The following is an 18,120-nucleotide window of genomic DNA, read 5'->3' on the forward strand; positions in this document are numbered from 1 at the left end:
ATGGCTCTTTGCCCTGTGGCTCGACACATGTCTCAAAGAAGATTGCCCGGTGATCGCTGTGGGTGTAGCGTTCGCTGACGGACCTTAGCATTTGATTCTCTGCTACCTCACTCTAGGGCCCAAGCATTGAAATCACCAGCAATCACCTTTGGACTCCGTCCTCTTGCATCGAGAACAAGATTATCATGCATTTGCTCGAATTCAGACACTGTCAAACTTGGTGGGGTGTAGCAGCTGTATACATATACACCACTTATTTTCGCCCACACAGTATATTGTATGGCCTGTCGACCGCAAGCCCATATCGCCGCTCTACCAGTAAAATCTGTGACCCATATGCCACCGTGACAGTTTCCATACGGTTCACTTATGATGGCAACTTCCATCTCAGATTCGAACGTGGTCTGATCAAGTAAATCCTGAACGACCCTGTAATGATTGAGGTTTATTTGCATAAACCTCATTTTCTCATTGCAGTGAATGCCTTCCTAAATTCTGGACATTTGCCACCTCCGGCAATGTGCCGGTTATCTTGTCCTCTTTTGCTTCGCATAATAGGCATTTGGGGTCCCTATTACACTCTCTGGCAACATGGCCTTTCTCCCCACACCTTCTGCATCGATCGGACCGATCAATGCTGCTGGTGCATGCCTTCGTGAAGTGCCCAAACGTGAGGCATTTAAAGCAGCTCTTTAGTGAAGTTTGTTCTCTTAAACGGCAAACAACCCATCCAATCCGAACCTTTCCGGCAGCTAACAACATCTGTGCTGCCTCCGTTGGTACTCGTATTGTGGCCGTTTGAGTGCCACCATAGGCTTTTCGTAGGCTCACAACAGACTCCTCTGTAAGGTCTTGCAACTTGAATTGCTCCTTCAGAGCAGTGCAAATTTCGTCTTTCGATGTCACTTCATCGAGGTCCTTACATTGTATATAGATCTCATATTTTTGGGCACGCACCGCAGCATTCTTCCCAAGTGAGTTTTTCACTTGAGTGCGAAAGTCATCAGTTTTGCCTCCGCTGGATCTTTTCAGTTCGAACATGAGATCTCCTTTCTGGGTTCTTCGGATTGTGTTCACATTTCCGCTCAGCTCTTTTAGGTCGGGATCAGCTTTGACCTTTTTAAGTATCTCCGCGTAGGACAGATTGCCCTTACTGGAGATAACAATTGCATCTGGGCGAATTCAGATTTTTGCTTTTCGTTTCGCTTTTTTGTTGGTAACTTTAGTCCATCCATCGTTTTCGTTCTTTTTGGGCTTCGCAACGCTGGTCGACTTTCCTTCATTCGCTGTACGCTTTCCTCCTTCTGAGCTGTTGGTGCTGGTTTTTAGAATGTCCTGTCCACCTTTTTTTCTCTTAGGCGCCTGCAGATTATTTATAGGATCCCCTCTCTTTTTCACGTACTCTTTTATGTCGCTGTGGTTCGATAACAGTACGATTAGGTGTTACTTGGGTCGCTTGTGATACTGTTGGCACAGCGGGGTTCGGCGTATCCTTATTATTCCTTTCCTCTATCTTCGATCTATTATAGAGGACTCTAATAGCCCTAACCATATTTTTTATGGCTTGGTGCACGTTGTGCTTGTCCTTGATAAACTCGGACAGCTCAAATATTTTTGCCCCAAGCTGGGTGAAGGGTAATTCCTCCGGATCGGGACTCTGCTCCCTATAAACCCCGACAGGGTTGCTCCTTTTATACGCTCCTTCACTTTTGGCGTTTATTGACCTGTACTTTATCATTTATCGTCTTTGTCGTTGGTGGAGATCTCAAAGTTGACGAGCTTCTTCTGAATGGATCTCTGCCTTGTTCCTGGAGCACCTCTTGCTGTCGCGCATCTTGAACATATGCGGTGGGTGTTGTCAAAGCTTTCGTCGTCCAACGGTCCGACTTTAGTTCATCCTTGGCTGTTCTTGCTACTAGTGTTCTCGGTAAGGTCGTACTTCGCTTGAACACTTCCTTCTCCAGATCCAAATCACTTGTAACATTATATGCCAAGGTGGCCAAGTTGTCCACCACCGAGGCACTGCGGTCGAGGGATATCGACGGCCGGGAGCCCGCTTGCTCACTCCCAAAAGTCGCCGGTGCTGGGGTTCCGAGCCCCTGCACCGTAAGTTTACTCCTTCTCTCGTCTTCCATGGTGGTTTTATGTTCTGGGTATCCTTCCCATAGCCGTTTTGGTCCGCGCACCAGAGATGAGCAAACACTAGCCCATACACAGTCAGAAAAAAAAAGTGCATGAACACATATTTACACATCAATAGGTATGCCCCAATCCGCCAGCTGGGGTCGCGCCTGATGGGAGACCTGGCCACTCCTCACAGGCTGTCCGTCTGTCTGTATGTCTGTCCGTCTGTCTGTCTGTCACACGCACTTTTCTCAGAAACGGCTATACCGATTGACACGAAATTTGGTGACAAGGTGGGAACTGTGAACGCCCAGACATGCACAGTGAGTGACATCCTTCTTGGTTGAGATTTAGGGGGGTTGTATAACAAAATCAATGTAAACTCTAATATATTTTTATGTGGCTGCTTACCAAACTCAGATTATTTACCTTTTCGTAATATCTGACCCTCCCAAGGCCCGTTTTACACAAAACGAAATGTTAAGCTTTCATATGAATTGAACACACATTTTCCGTAGATTGATATGATCCGATTATGTAGCGTTCTAACAGAAACCCATTCTATAACTTTTGCAATGATTAATGTGACTAGGCGATGGTCAAAAGATCACTCCAACGTCATCTCTGTATCCGACGACAACGCAGAACAGACCCCTGTAGAACTGTTGCAATTATATCATATCTTCGACCTTTCCCCCGAATTATAAAGCAGCTTCAGCAATCAGAAGTAGTTGAAGATTAGATTTAATATATATTTAGGAGTTTGTGCCGCGCACTATACGGCAGAATTCAACACATTCTTAATATCGAGAGTCGTAGGTTTTTCCGGTTAGTTCAAAAACCACTTTGGTAGCATTCACCGCTGACCGAGCCTTTCGGAAGCCAAACTTTCTATTTGATAAATAACCGACATTATCAATTATTGGATATAGTCGGTTATAGATTACCCGCTCGAGGACTTTACCTATTGCCCGTCTGTTTGTCCGCACTCTTTTGAGAAACGGCTATACCAATCGACATGAAATTTATCCAGATGGTGGGAACTGTGAACGATGAAAAGCAAACTATATTCAGCCGGCCAACCGCAGGTAGAACACATGAAAGCACTGCATATAAGTGGATGTGACCAGCTAAAAATTAGTAACGGATTGGAGTTACTAGCAGAAAAATGGATCGGAGTGCAACGTGCCCTAACTTTTTTGGCACACCACACTGTAAGGTTTTGCGTAAAACATTAGATTCACTGCCAATGCTTGTGGCGCCTAGAGGCGGAAATTTTCAAAAGACACTTAATTGGACACACGCTATGTGGGATTTTTTGCCTCTTGGAACCATCCTTAGATATTAACTCACGGAGCGGAGCCACCACTTTCAGCTAGGTCTTTCGTCTACGCGCATCGTTCATAACCACGCCTTCCTCACCTCTTCTGCATTTCGCAGTTTGCTCCGAATCGCCGCCATCATAGACTTGATCGCATCCCAATTCCTTGGAATGCCGGCTCCGAAAAAAATTTTCACCACCACTTCCCCTAAGATTTATCCTTTCTTCCGTGAGCCTTGGGCACTGGAGAAATACATGCGCTGTGTCCTTCGGGACCTCTTCATATTTTGGGCAATCAGGTGAGGTGTCCAATTTAAACTTGAACAACTACTGACCCTTGCCTTCACAGCTCTTAAGAAACTGGGTGAGATTGCGACTTCTCTCTAGTTACGTTCCTATCGCAGAAATCACCTTGTATGTTCAACGACCATTTTTGGGGGGTCCTGCTTCCATCTGCCCTTAGATCTCTCCCCTTTGATTGCTTACATCTTCGAGATCTTTTTAACCACAACCAGCGCTATGTTGTTGACATAATTCACCATCTTGACCTCCTCTAGAACTGGAAGGTTAATTACACAGCAGTGGTCATAATACAGAGCCGCGCAATACTTGCTGATTGTACCCTTTCCATGAATGTCATTTTCGGCCAAGTCAGTAACCAATTTGATGGCATCATTGGTTGATCTGGTTTTTTGGAATTTATATTATCGATCTGAAAGGCCCCTTTGGCTCTCAAGGACTGGAAGTAATTTGTTGTAGATTACTCACTTTAACATTTTCCCCATGGTGACCTGAATACATATGGGTCTATAGGAGGATGATTCACTTGTATGTTCACCAGCTTTAGGCAGCAATACCAATTTCGGCGCTTCGATACTACAGAAAATATCCGTGGATATACACGCTTCGAACACAACTCATCGAACACTTCACGCAAGCTCAAGGGTCCTACTCGATATTTCTTTCAATCCGGAGTTTTCAATATGTTTTCGCACATCTCCGACAACTCGTTTGTGGTTATTGCTTGAATTGCCGCCAAGGTGTTAGTGTCCTTCCTTTGTTCATGGAATAGCCCCTGAATGATTTTTAAGAAAAGAGAGGGTACAGGAAAAGTGGAGTTGTTTGACTTCAAATTTGTCTTTTTACAATTCTATAGGTACCCCTCCACATATATTCACCTCAGTTTTTAAAATATTCCACCTTACTCCGCTGGATGAACTTGAAGATTCCACTGGCTTCCTAATATCCATGCCCTTTTTGCACCTAATCGATCCTACCTACTGCCCCCTAAGCCATTCGTCTAGTTCGGTGGTAGGCTGATCGAAAACTAGCTAGTTCACGATTCTAGCAGTAGTTGGGTTTTCATGCTATGGCGATGCATTCTGTCACAAGGAGGTTCTTTTCGTGGGCTCACCGACTTTAGTAAGTTAATTCAGCCACACCCTTATAAAAGTCTACTCTTCCATCGCTTTTGTAGATCAGCCTGATGTGTGGTGATGACTTCGGTTATGCTGCTTCTCTGCCGTGTGGCTTCTCCCATAGTTCGCATATAATTGCTTGGTGATTGCTGTAGATGCAGTCCTCCTCAACATACCAGGACATTCTGACAATGCGTGAGGCACTATACACGTATATACTGCTTATTTTTTCTCACAAAAAGTTGCATCCATATGCCCATATCACCACTCCACCAGTCGAATCTATGATCCATACACCACTACGATGGTTTCTGTCTTTCACTTACGATGGCAATTGCCATCTGAAATTGGTAGGTAATCTTCCCAAGTAAATCCTGAGGGAAACTGCAATGATTGAGGTTTATACAAATAAATTTCAATTTTCCTTTCAAACAAGACCGTCCTAAATTCGTGGCATTTCCCACCCCCGGAAATTTACCATTTATCCCATCTTTCGCTTGGCCTATCTCATCACAACTTTTGCATCGAACGGACCATGCATGCATTTTCAAATACGAGGCACTCGAAGTACCTCTTCAATGAAATTTGCGCACTCAGACGACGAAGAAAATATCTGATTTTAATTTTTCCAACCGACAACAATTTCCACTGATAGTCCCATTATGGCCGTTTGAATACTACCATATGATTTTGTTAAACTCCTTCCAGTTTTTCCAACCTAAATTGTTCTTTTAGCGCAGCACAGATTTCTTCTCTGGGTGCGACTTCATCGAGATCTGTGCACTATACTTAGACCTCATGTTTTTGGGCCATTACTATAACATTCTCTGATTTTGGTCTAGCATTTCGTTCCCCTTCCGCACTTTTCGTTCGGTTTTCCAAAACTTTTAGATTTTTTTTTTACCCTGATTTAACTCAGGTACTCATTCACAGCTGAGTTGACTGGTATCCGATATCGAGTCTCGATAACAAATCTCTGTGCCACCCGTAAGATTTGACCGCGCCCAGCGCTCTAGCTACTTGAGCCATCCGAACACATAGTGCACGTTTGTTTATCCTAAACAAACTCAGACACACATAAAAACCGCGGGTGCTGGGATTCCAACCCTCCTTCTACTTTTCTCGCCTTTAGTGGTGCTTTCATGTTCCGGTATACTTCCGATAAGAATTTTGATCTATGTACCAGAACAGTGCTTGACCACATATTTACACATCAATAGGTACGCCTTTATCCGCCATCTGAGGTCGCGACTGATGGAAAATCTGACAAAATCTGGTTCAGCAGGCGTTTATCAGGTTTTATGCTCCATCGTGGGTACCAATGCACGCAGTGTTACTCTAATATTCTGCTGCTCGGAGGATAATGGTGGCATTAACGAATAAGAGATCCATTATAGAACACATTTCTTCTTCTCGAAAAGTGTTTGCTAGAATACCATTCAACTATGGGACAGCTTCAGGTATTGTGTTCTTTTATGTTATTCAACCCCCGGGATGAAAATTGTGCGGGAAAACGGGGCTCAGGTTGAAAATTATACTAGTCTAGGGTGGAAATTTCCCGGACCCCCAAATATCTATTTTTTCCATTGAAATTTTAATTGACGCTCCTCGAAGAAACTCTGCACCCGGGGAATCTCCACCCCCTTAAAATACCTTCTTATCAGACCTGCAAGTACAGCATCACGGTGAACTCTTCCACGTATGATACTGGAAACTGTCATGAACTCTACCGGCTATATTAATTTATAAAACGATGTTTAATAGGGGTGTATTCCGTTATCGCTTTTCTTCTCCTTTCTGTTGAAGTTCGCTATGATACATAGTCCGAAGGACACAAATGGAGCTTCACATCTTTCCACAAACGTGTCGACAGCGCCGAAGACAGATCTTCCCCCCCAGCGAGTTGTGGAATTAGGATCTCAGTCTGACGGGTTATTGCACTTTTCCTTTTTGCAGTCTTTCAGGGTAAATTGAAAATGTTAAACAATCTCGATAGCATTGTTTCTGCCTACAATTGATCAGAAAAATGGCAGTGAATAGGTCACAAATTAAACATATATTAAGATCCACTATCCCCGGGTGACCGGTAACTGAAGCGTGCTAGAAACACTTGACGTAGACAATAAAAGAGGAAGTGTGACTTTCTATAAAGGAGCTAGGGGAAACAGATTTTCATCTATCTGTGTGCCTATGCATGATTCAAGCGTAATTGTCACATACCACACGTAGGAGTAAATGGCATCCATACATATTTATCAGTGAATTATCACCCATATATTGACAAATAATTGTTACTGCATTAAATACAGTCCCAAATATAAAAAAAATCTGAAGGAAAGAATATTATCTTACGACTGGAAAATGGTTGGTAAACTTTTTCAATTTTCCTACTTATTCGGCTAATTTCCAACATTTTATTCTTTCATTTTTTTCTGAAAATATTAAGCTAATTATTTCCTTTTCAGAAGATGAATGCCAAAGTTACGAAATGATCTGAAGCAACATCTTTTGTTTGTTTGTGGCTAAGGACGCATATCACCAAGATACATCTCATAGAGTAATGAGAGCTTCTTAATTAGTATACTCATGGATATATGTCATATTCGTTGCGTTCTTCCCACTTACGAACATTCGAGCTTGAACACAGATACGTTTGGGTGTTATGTCGGCTTTAATGAACCGTGTCACGAATAAAGGATAATGACCAACAGTTAGACCTATTGCGAGTAGAATAGGGTAGTAGGACAGATGGCTTCCAATAAAGCAGGCTTTCGAACTAGAAGTGGACGACGTTTTGAGCCAGAAGTCGTCGTAGACATGGGTATGACGGGAGGTGATGGAGCAGGGATAATTCTGATAAAGTTTTTGTTGGGGATGGGGAGCATTATCCACAGAGCAAATCAGTACTGGTTGATGCAAAGCTAACGGTTTCCCTTTGTTGGTATTACCCTACACCTCTAATGCCGCCTGGTCGTGCTCACTTGCAAAAATGACATTTCTAAGATGATTATCAGTTCCTTCAGCAGCAATAAGTCACTACCACTTTCTCTCCAGAAACGCTGAGCTGAATTTCTTTTCGCGACCACCAGCAGACATTATGGGATTATGTGGCTGATTCGGTTGGCATCCAATTATCTGAGTACGACTTTCGTGTCTTGCTGAATCTTCCCAAGAAGCTTAGGCTACAGAAGAAGAGAAAAAAAAATTCAATTCCGCTTTCCTTTTAAGTCTGCGTTGTACATTTGAAATGGCGAGTTATTGCAATTTCAATGCCTGCCAATGGAAAGGAGGAAAAATCAATGTACAGCAGGAGTCAGCGTTCAAACCTTTCTCAACAAACTCTGACGGTCTGACACGGAATAATATCGTAAATATTAACATGTATACAATTTGACCTTTCAACGACAATAAATAAAATGTCAAGCTGTCTCCGTGCGACCCAGTGGAATGTTCGAAAAAGCTGACATGGACGTGGCTGTTGTTGATATTCAACGCGACGAACTTAGGGTTAAAGGAATCCAAGAGGGAAGTATCGTAGTCGAGTGTATTTGTTCCTGGGAACCAATGACTCGGAACAATTTGTGAAATAACAGCAACAGGATTATACCGTATTCGTGGAATGTAATCTGTCTGATGGTTGTTGATAACAAAAGGATCAAATATATCCAATTAGTTAAATGGGGTGTCGTGTTTCTCAAAGGGCTGGAGCAGATGATATCGTAGGAGTTTTTAGTCGTGTCTTTCTTGTCAGTTGTAAGACGTTTTCAGTTCTATATGTTGTAATTCGAAGGGGATCTTATTTCACTATATTTCACTTTTGGCTGCGGTTTCGTTACTTCCGACCAAATTGGTGGTAATCTGGGTATGTGGGAAATTTAATTCTCCTTACGGAGTAAGTGGGGACTAAAAATTGATTAATTTGATAACGCGGCAACCGGGATGTTTCTTGACAATATAATCACTAATGAGAGATGAAAGCTCTTTGTTCCGACCTTCACATGTTTGCTTACATTGGGTTTTAGGATATATATTTTTTACCTACTCTTTGTGTAGTTATTAAATTCACTGTTACCACATTTGCTGTCAAAACTGGTGTGGGATTTGCTAATTATCAACTATGTGACAACAAAAAATCCAGTAACAAATTCAAGCTCTATTTCAAACCAAACTTTGAAACGTCTATACAAGCACTGTTAGAAAAAATATAAACATATAATGCTATGTTGAGTAAACTAAACGTTGTATCCTTACCTCTAAAACATTCATCACATGCTGCAGTTGTTGGGAATGCGAGAGAGTTTGGAATGATCTGCCCTGATTTGAACATCATCTAGATATATTACAGCGATAATTTAATCAGATGACAAAAGTTCTACAAATAGTGCACCACAACTGAGATTCTCCCCCGAAAGCCGGTTGTGAATTTCAGGTAACCAGTCATACATATTCTAGCATATTCTAACTAGAGTTTGACTCAACATCTAGAAGCTTTAAAAATGTCTTACATGATAGTTATAGCTGAAAAATTTAGCTGTCAACTACCTGTAGAATACACACAGCAGTTAGAAATCTTTTTGAAAAAATTGCACAGTTTATTGCAGATTCCAGTGGTGAGAGCGACGAGCTATCTGTGTAAAACAGATATCCAACATAGTAAAGTGATGGAGATCGAGTAACCTTTGCTCTACCTTGAGAGTTACAACCTGAGAATTACAGTAATGTATAAACGCATTGGCTTTCTTCGATTTTTTTCATAGCTCTTACCAGTTGCGAGGGATATCACCTACAGAGTATAGTTCAGATGATTTTTAAGTAGCTAGCTACATGATATTAAATACAACTTTTTCTCTAGTGTATTATCCTCCTTTGAGGAAGGATATTATTTTGTATCTTGCATCGATACTCATGCACCACTCACGGTTTATATCCATGACTGGCTTCATAAAATAATACAGAGCTGTGTTTTGAAAAGTGTTAGTTTAATTAGAGTTTCTCCCACGATGGAACAAGCATGTCAACCCATTCAACCGACTAAAATTAGGGCAGGGTTGGTACAAAACCATTATTCGTTTCAAACCATCACGCCACCAGATCCCCGCACTTACCTTCCACGCACCCTTCTCCATGGAAGCTTAAACTCCCTCTCTACTATTCTATGATATGTATTTCTAGGGAAACCCACGCACGATATAGTTTGCAAGACAGCTCCAACCCATTTTAGCTTTCTCACCAACATATCTATCTGTATCAATCCCGTACGCTGACGCAGCTCTTCGTCCGTGATGGGGTGTAACCAGATACAAATAACCGATGACACAACGGATATAGGTGTTAACGAAAGCTTGGAGCATTCGAGTGGAAGTTCCCATATAGGAGCAAAAACAGGTGGATTTAGATTAATCCCTACGATAACGTCGAGGTCAGTCCCATAATCAGCAGAAATAGCGTTGCCAAGATACACAAGCTAATCGAAGCCCGTAATGTTTTGCCCACTAATGTAAACAGAAAGATTGCAATGACCGATCATACTGAGAATCCTAATTATATTCTCGTTTATCATTAACCCGGCAGAAATCACCTTAGTAGTCTATGTACCTATTTGAACAAAGATGTCATAGTCCACTGAAGCCCTTAACGTCCCTCGGGTAAGAGCCTTTGGGAAACTTCACCGATGACAAACAAGAATAGTATCGTTGGCAAAATACAACTCAGGTAGACTCCACTTTGGACCTAAAATTCCTCTGGGATTTTACTTTAGTACAGCACGTGGTTTTGACCACCATACGTGCGTAGAGTACTCAAAAGCCTCCTCGAAATCAGTGAAGAGCATGTGAAGTGGAGATCTAAATTTAGCATACTGAACTATCCTGATGTTCCTTGAACCATTTCAGAATGGTTTTATCTATTGTCTTCCACTCTCAGAGAATGGTTTCGGATTCCTGAGATTTTCGTAGAAATAGAACTAGCAGGTAAGTAGAGACTGCAGGAACAGCGATGAAAAGCACTGTGCAAAGAACTTCAAACTCGGCGACTTTACTCCAGCTGGATAGCAGGATCGAGATTTCACCGGATGTCATACGGTTAAGAACTGTGATGAAGCGCGTCTGCCACTTCATTAGCTACTTGCCATAATTCCTGAGCAGTCAACCATTAGCATCTCTCCCAGGACCATCGAAAGATTTACGAGCACATGCAAACTTTTTCGCGATGCACTGTACGTTTCTGAAATCATTGTTATCTCCGGCAGCCCTTGCGTCCCTAGCGTTCTAGAATATTTTCTTTTGACACAACGCACACTACTGTGAACTTGTCAGGTTTGGGAGCTCGAGCGCGTCACACCCACCATTACCTGTTGCGATAGATAGACCCTTTAATCCATTATATTCATCGATCCGTTTCCAGCCACATCTTGTGACGCCCTTCGGGACCAACGGTTGAGTTGCTGTGAGCATAGAACTGGAGCATAACACTCTGGTTCAGCGAGTTCTCCAATCGTGTCACTTAGGAGAATGAACACACAAAACGGTCTAAAACTTCAATGATCGAAACTGCTTCATACTTTAGTGTAAGCTGGAGGAAGTGGCGCTCGACAACTAATGTCCTTTGCGTAATACCAACTAGTATTTGAAGTCGAAAATCTACCTGTTGGCGGTTAACAAGCAAAAGGAATGAAGCCTAGAGATAATGGAGACAGTGAAATTCGGCTAACCAAACCCCACTGGTTAACATTAGTGCAAAATTGGAAATTGACGAGAATAGACTCAAAATAGTGACATAACCCACAACAGAGATGTTGACCTTCCTTAATGTATGATACATACAATGCCACTTGCACTTTCTGATCAACACGTTTACGAGTATCTGGCTCGTACGCCGATTCAGTTCCAAGTTAATTATTTCTTTGGATCAGAATACCGCGATGGCATACCCCAGACATGGATTAAAGAAAAATTGGAGGTTTTAAGTAACAGTAGCGGTCATGTCGTCATGTTTTCCTCCTATATAGTAACTTAGAGAGAACATTGAAGCGGAATAGCTTCAATTTGATGTTGGTGTTGAGGCAGTTACATTAACAAATTTTTGACAGAGTAACGAAGATGAAGTCACCACTGTCACTGCGACAAGCGAAATCAAGTTCGCTCCACACTTCCTTGATATTTTCAGATACTTCCTAGATCCTGTGGGGAGTTGCCAAATCTTCTACCAGGCGCGTCCCTTTTTGAGGATAAGGAATGTTCGGCGAATGTGTTAAGAGCAGTCAAATGCACACATCCAGAGACAAACGTGAAAGTACATGCTTATGCGACTTATGGCTATGGGAAGGATACCAATAAAAAAAAACATGGAGGAACAGAACAGGATTAAAGTTACGATGCAGTGCATCGAAAACCCACTTCCAGCCGTCGGTGTTCTACAATTGCAGTGCAATAGTCGAAACCTAGGCTTATATGGCATTTTATCGCCCGGAACTAGCTACATTTTGGACTCATATGGATACAAGCCTCCGTGGATGAAAATACTACTCCGAAAGGGGAAAGTGTAGTGCGATCCAGAAAGGAGGAAACTATGACGCCTTATTGCCCGAGTGACGACGTAAGATGCTGCAAGAAATCGAAAGCTTCTTTATGGCACTAGATATTAAAATTTTCTAGCTTTGCGAATTTATCAAGGAACCCCGGAATATTCAATAGAATATAAGGGTCATCAGGTACACCAGGTTGGCGTACGGCAAGGTCTAAAATGAATAAAGAGTGAAGGCGAGGAGTGAAACGGCAAGCCAGCCGATATAAATTATGCTTGTTTAAAACACGAGGAACAAGTAACCGGGGAAAAGGCAGCGCAAACGGTTGAAAGAATCAACAGGCTGGCAAACTCCGAAGATAAAGAAGGACTTAACTCCCAGAAAAATGAAGTACGTGAGGAGAATGGCTGAAGCTGCCGCCCAAACTCTCTTTTTTTCACTCTTATCTCTCAAGGAGCATGCGGAAGCCTCAAGCACCTCAGAAACCTCAGGAAAATCAGGGGAAGGTAAGACTAGAGGTTTTACTCATCTCCAAATGAGGGAATGATGCTTCCAGTAAAGCTGCGGAAAATATATGGTAAAATCGTCTAGAATAAGGTTTGGATGACATTGTTATCAATGACCTTTTTGTGGCGTGCCTAAAAGAAGGAATGCTCCTTGCTTAGTGAAAAAACAAAAGTTGATGGTGCTTCCCAAACGCAACAAGCAATCTGGAGATCCCGCGTCAAATTGTCAAATTGTCTGTTGGATACAATGGGGAGATAAGGGAGTTATCTATAACAAACTAGTACTCATCATCGAAAGCAACAATGACTTTTCAGAGTGCTAACATAAACATGATGGTGAACCTAACAAGATTTTTTGCGCTTTGTTGGGATTGAATGTCAAATGTCATTCAACGGCAGTAACTAGAACTGTGGCTAACATAGTTGTTCCCGGATATTTTGCAAGTCTGGTCAGAAATTGCTTTTTAGAGAGAAGTCTGTGGTTAGCCTGGGACCCCAAAGATTACTTCGTCACGGCGGGGGTGCCACAGGCCCCGGTACTAGGTCACTTGATATGGAATTTCACGTATAAAGGGATTTTTCGTCTTCTGATCCCAAAAGAGGCTACGATTGTTGCAGCAACCCACCCAGACCATATGGAGGTCTACGCAACGGAAAAAGCAAAGACTTGAGTAAAAAGAGCTAGGCTAACCTTGCGGACCAGAAAACGGAAGTGATATTAATAACGAACTGTAGAAGAACACTATGAAGATGGAAGTCGGTAGATATATGGTCGTTTCAAGCCCGCCTAATACCTGAGGGGTGGAGATTGATGCCAAACTGAACTTTAGGAAACATCAAAAGCATCCATGCAAAAAAGCAGTGAGTACTGCAAGAATGTTGCTGAATATTGACGGGCCGAAACACTGGTGAAGATTGCTTCTAGCCGGGGTAGTGTGACTCATTCTGCTTTTTGTGTCACTTGTGTGGGCAGAGGCAATTGTAAACTCTTGGGTACGGAAGAAGTTCGGTTTATCGGTGGCTGGCTTTAGAAACACATCAGATGAGACAGTACTGGTGGGTCGGCATGATGCCAATTGACATTTTGGCTAAAGAAATAATTGTGGGCAGGGGGGAAGAGGAAGACAGAAAGGAGCAGAAGCAGAGTGCCTGAAAGCAAAAGTTTGTCCGTACGGCTATGCTTAGAGAGACCAAAGTGGTCTTTAGTCGGTGCGAATCCCACATGCTCTACCTCCGATATTCCGGGTTGCTAAGCTCGAGCGGACATTGCTTTGTAAGACTTTTCACCTCCATGGACGAATTCAAAGAAACATACTTCCTACTTACAAATAGATCGACAACTTTAATGTTGCATCCAATGAAACCTTGAAAAGGCAGCTGATTACTGATAACGAAAAGAACAAAATGCAATCCTAGGGGACCCCAATATGGACTTGAAACTTCTCCGGGATTTCACCAGTATGCAGCACGTGGCGTTTAGCACTATCATATAAACAGACATATATATTAGCTAGCTATTAATTTCTCTGAAATGTCCTTCTTGCGTAAAGCATTCCAGACATACATGTTAACGGTGTTGAAAGCCTTCTCCAAATCGATAAAGAGTAGATCGAACGATAATGTGATAATGAAGATGGGTCCAAAGCGAAAGCCTTGCCTTTGTCGATCAAATTTTTGAGTTGCTCCTCGTTGGGTTTCGGTATGATTTCAACTGATACCTTCGCGACAGCAGGAAGCACACATGGTTACAGTTGCTTATACAGAAGAACACTCTCTACGCCATCCAACGCTAGGCGCTGGAGACATATTCCAAACTACAATCGTTGTTGAAGCACATTTCCTTAATCAAAAAACGATAGTGCATGGGTGTGGTTGACGCACTATATTGTGGCCATTGAGATCACTATATTTTCTTGCCCATGAATGATACTTAATAGTCACGATCGCTTCAAGGTTGGAACTATTCCATACAATATAGACACGCATTTTGGCATTCAGATTAGGATGCCCAACCTATTTCAATTAATTTTCGCAGCATTTCTGCTGGCCTTATCTTGTTACCTCACCCCCATCGGTAGAGTTCGCAACATTCAGTGAATTTTGATGGTGTTTTTCCGAAACTTTCCAAATTCTACCTAATGTTATATAATATTAAATCCCTTTAGGTGACTCGATGTGAATACCTGAGATGGATAACTTTCCCCACTTCCGGGCAACACACATGTGAATAAGACCTCACTGGCATCTACCGTGACAGGATTTTTCTATGCATATTTTAGAATTTGAACATGATACACGGACATAAATATTCATTATAAAGGCATATCATGTTCGCTTTTCTATTCCACCCTTTTGGCAATCTCTCACTGAGGACGTAATCTAGAAGAGTAGTCGCTCCGCTGCCGAATAGTCAAAGAAAGATACCTGTATAATATTTATCCGTGAGATTATATTTCATAATTTCCTAAGACATTTCCAAATTCAGGCGTCGACACGTTATCATATTTTCTTTTCAAGGAAAATGATATGGAAGCGAACTGCTACCCGGAAAATGAGAAAGCTTGTTCTAACGGTAAATGAGATCTTTCTTTCATGTATGTATACATATGTTTACTTTTTATTTCGAGAAGGCTTGGTTCTACAGTCCATGTAACTAAAAGGCTTCTGAAGTAGGTCCTTTCATCAAGCATTCCGAAAATCCATCTCGCATTTTCGCTAACGTACGTAGAGTCGCCGTGGAAGATTTATGCTATAAAATCGTCCAGGCTTCGTTCCAGTGGGGACTGTTGAAAGGGATATGGGATTTTCAAAAGGCCTCACCGCAAAACCGAATATATTTTGCGACAATGAAAAAGCGCTGCTCGTCTTGGAACGAGGGAGCCGAGCATAAGTAATTTACATGAGCATACAGAGTGCTAAAATCATCCATAAAAGTGTACGCAGGAAAATCCTAAAGGTACCGATCTGGAAATGAGATTAAAGCATTTACCATAAATTACATCTGGGATGCTGTCGTTTGGTTGTTTTCATATGGCACTAGAGCGGAACAATATAATGTCATAATGTGGGAACCATCCCTGGAAGTCAGAGTACGGAGCTGGAGGGACCGTCGAGTTAAAGCGCTTTTTGAAGAGAACATACTTTCTTCGAGATTGTCTTTTCTGTCGTCGAGTTTAACTTTTATGATGGAAAAGTTTCAATCTTTAAGGCGATAATTCTTCAATAGGCTTTTGTTTAATGGAGCCCAAATTAAGGATTTACTGACTAGACTCGATTACATTGTTTTTACGATCGTAAACCCACCCCACCATGTCCCTAAACCCCACCATGTTGTATAACAGCACTCAATTCTGCTGTTTTCGCTTAGTAAGCCAAAGTGCAGCCTAGGCTGGGAGTTATCAGCCTTTCTGCTTCCATTGCATCTTTCCACACCAAAAAATTTCCGAAATTCACTCTTCTCTTGTCATTATCTCACAAAATATATTTGATCCCCCTTTCAAACTGTTACGATGCGAAATTTCAGGAAAATTTTCAATTTCCCAGTAGTTCACATTTATGTTTGTTATCCGATTTTCTTTTCCAATTCGTTTCTCATCGATTTCTATTTGATTCCTTTTCAGGTCCCTTCATGATATCGGAAGCAGTTCAAGGAACAGTCGGGAGGCTGCCGTGCAATGTCACGCCACCGGTGCCCGAGGATAAAGTAGCTTTAGTCATTTGGTACAAAGAAGGACACTCGAAACCTATTTACAGGTGAGCATTTACTTTATCTGAATTTCTTTTGATGTTCGGAACTCGGTCGTGCAAATCATGGGAATCAAAGGAGATTGGACATGTGAAATATAGCTCATGGCTTACTGGCCGTAGTGGCATTAACAGGATCTGGCATTACTGGTATTTACTGGTGTATACAAAGACTCTTTGATCTGGTTTTCGCTCGTTTGCCTTTGAATCTGAAATCACAGGGGAAAAGATGAAAGTAGGAAGTTCATGCAGGTAATTTACGAGGGAATTTTTTTCTAGATTGATGTCCGGCTGGAAGAGTTACACTTTGCTTTGTGGTAGTTACATTTACGTCGTGCCACGATTCAAAGGTAATGGATTGAAGGCGTCAAAATGGCAAAGTAAGAGAGACTTACACATTCTTCGGGGTACCCCGAAATTGAAATATGTGGTGAGGATTCGTTATCTTTTCTGCCGGGAACGGAAGGAATCAAGGAGGCCGTTTAAAAAATAAATTTTTAAGTTATATACTAGTACTCCACGGAAGTATTTCCCGCTGAGTGTATTCCAAAGATATTCCCTTCAATTCTAATTGAAGGACGCTTTGTAACCGTTCCACTTTTGTCAACGCCAGGAAACTGATGAGGCAGAATATACAATTTATGAGAAATAATGCAGTTAATGTTAATAGATCTTTGAATTATTCCCTTCAATATTGAAATCTTTTTCCCCGACTTCAATAAAATGCAAATCGTTACCATTCATGCTATTGCTTTGTTTTCTTTTTATTAGAAGTCAGATGCAGTCATATTAAAATTGGGGGTTGAAAATCCGTCTGGTGCGAGATAGATTTATTTGAATTTTTTTTTGTACACTTATTTGCCTATTATCTTCGGTATAGGATTTTTTTTACGTAATTGGTACATTCTGTCAATTTAGCTAGATACTACAACATCCTTGCGACCTTCAACTTCTTAAGTTCGTTTCAATTAATCCATATGACTTCTATCTAGTTTTTCGATATTGTGCGGGTCCTTTTTATTCTTGAATTATTAACCTTGGAAACAGTTCAAAGTTCCATTTAACAGCCATAACAGCAGAGCCCGGAATCGATTACTTCTAGCTTACAAGGGTGAGCAACGTGAGAATTAAATACGCTAGATGAACGTGCTACTGCAGGCTAAATTCGATCTCGGTCAGAGTACCTGCTTCCCGCGTGAAACTGGAATTAACATTGCTGTGGCAGATTGGTTACTAGATTTCAAGCGAACTGTAGATGTGTAGGCTGACAATGGGAGATTTGCTCAATCACTGGTGGGGTATGTACACGGCTGGTGTCATTGACAAGTTTGCGATCGTTAATTCGGCGAATGTGCAGATAGCTGACTGATTAGAGCACAAGGCTGTCGTACGGAAGGTCGCGGTTCAAATCTCACTGAAAGCAGTGGGATTTGTATCACGATTTGACGTCGAATACTAGTCGACTCAGCTGTGTACCTCAATCAA

General features: G+C 41.8%; 1 protein-coding gene across 4 annotated transcripts in view; it reads left to right on the plus strand.

Moving 5' to 3' along the window:
- LOC119654863 (nephrin) overlaps positions 1-18,120 on the plus strand; it is a 339,369-nt gene that overhangs the window by 125,984 nt on the left and 195,265 nt on the right. For all 4 annotated transcript variants that reach the window (XM_038060449.1, XM_038060450.1, XM_038060452.1 and 1 more), the window contains exon 2: positions 16,512-16,644. In XM_038060449.1, coding sequence (XP_037916377.1) covers positions 16,512-16,644 — 133 coding nt within the window. The remainder of the gene's footprint in view (positions 1-16,511; positions 16,645-18,120) is intronic.

This window comes from Hermetia illucens, chromosome 4, assembly GCF_905115235.1.
Source record: "Hermetia illucens chromosome 4, iHerIll2.2.curated.20191125, whole genome shotgun sequence".
NCBI classification, from domain to species: Eukaryota; Metazoa; Arthropoda; class Insecta; order Diptera; family Stratiomyidae; genus Hermetia; species Hermetia illucens.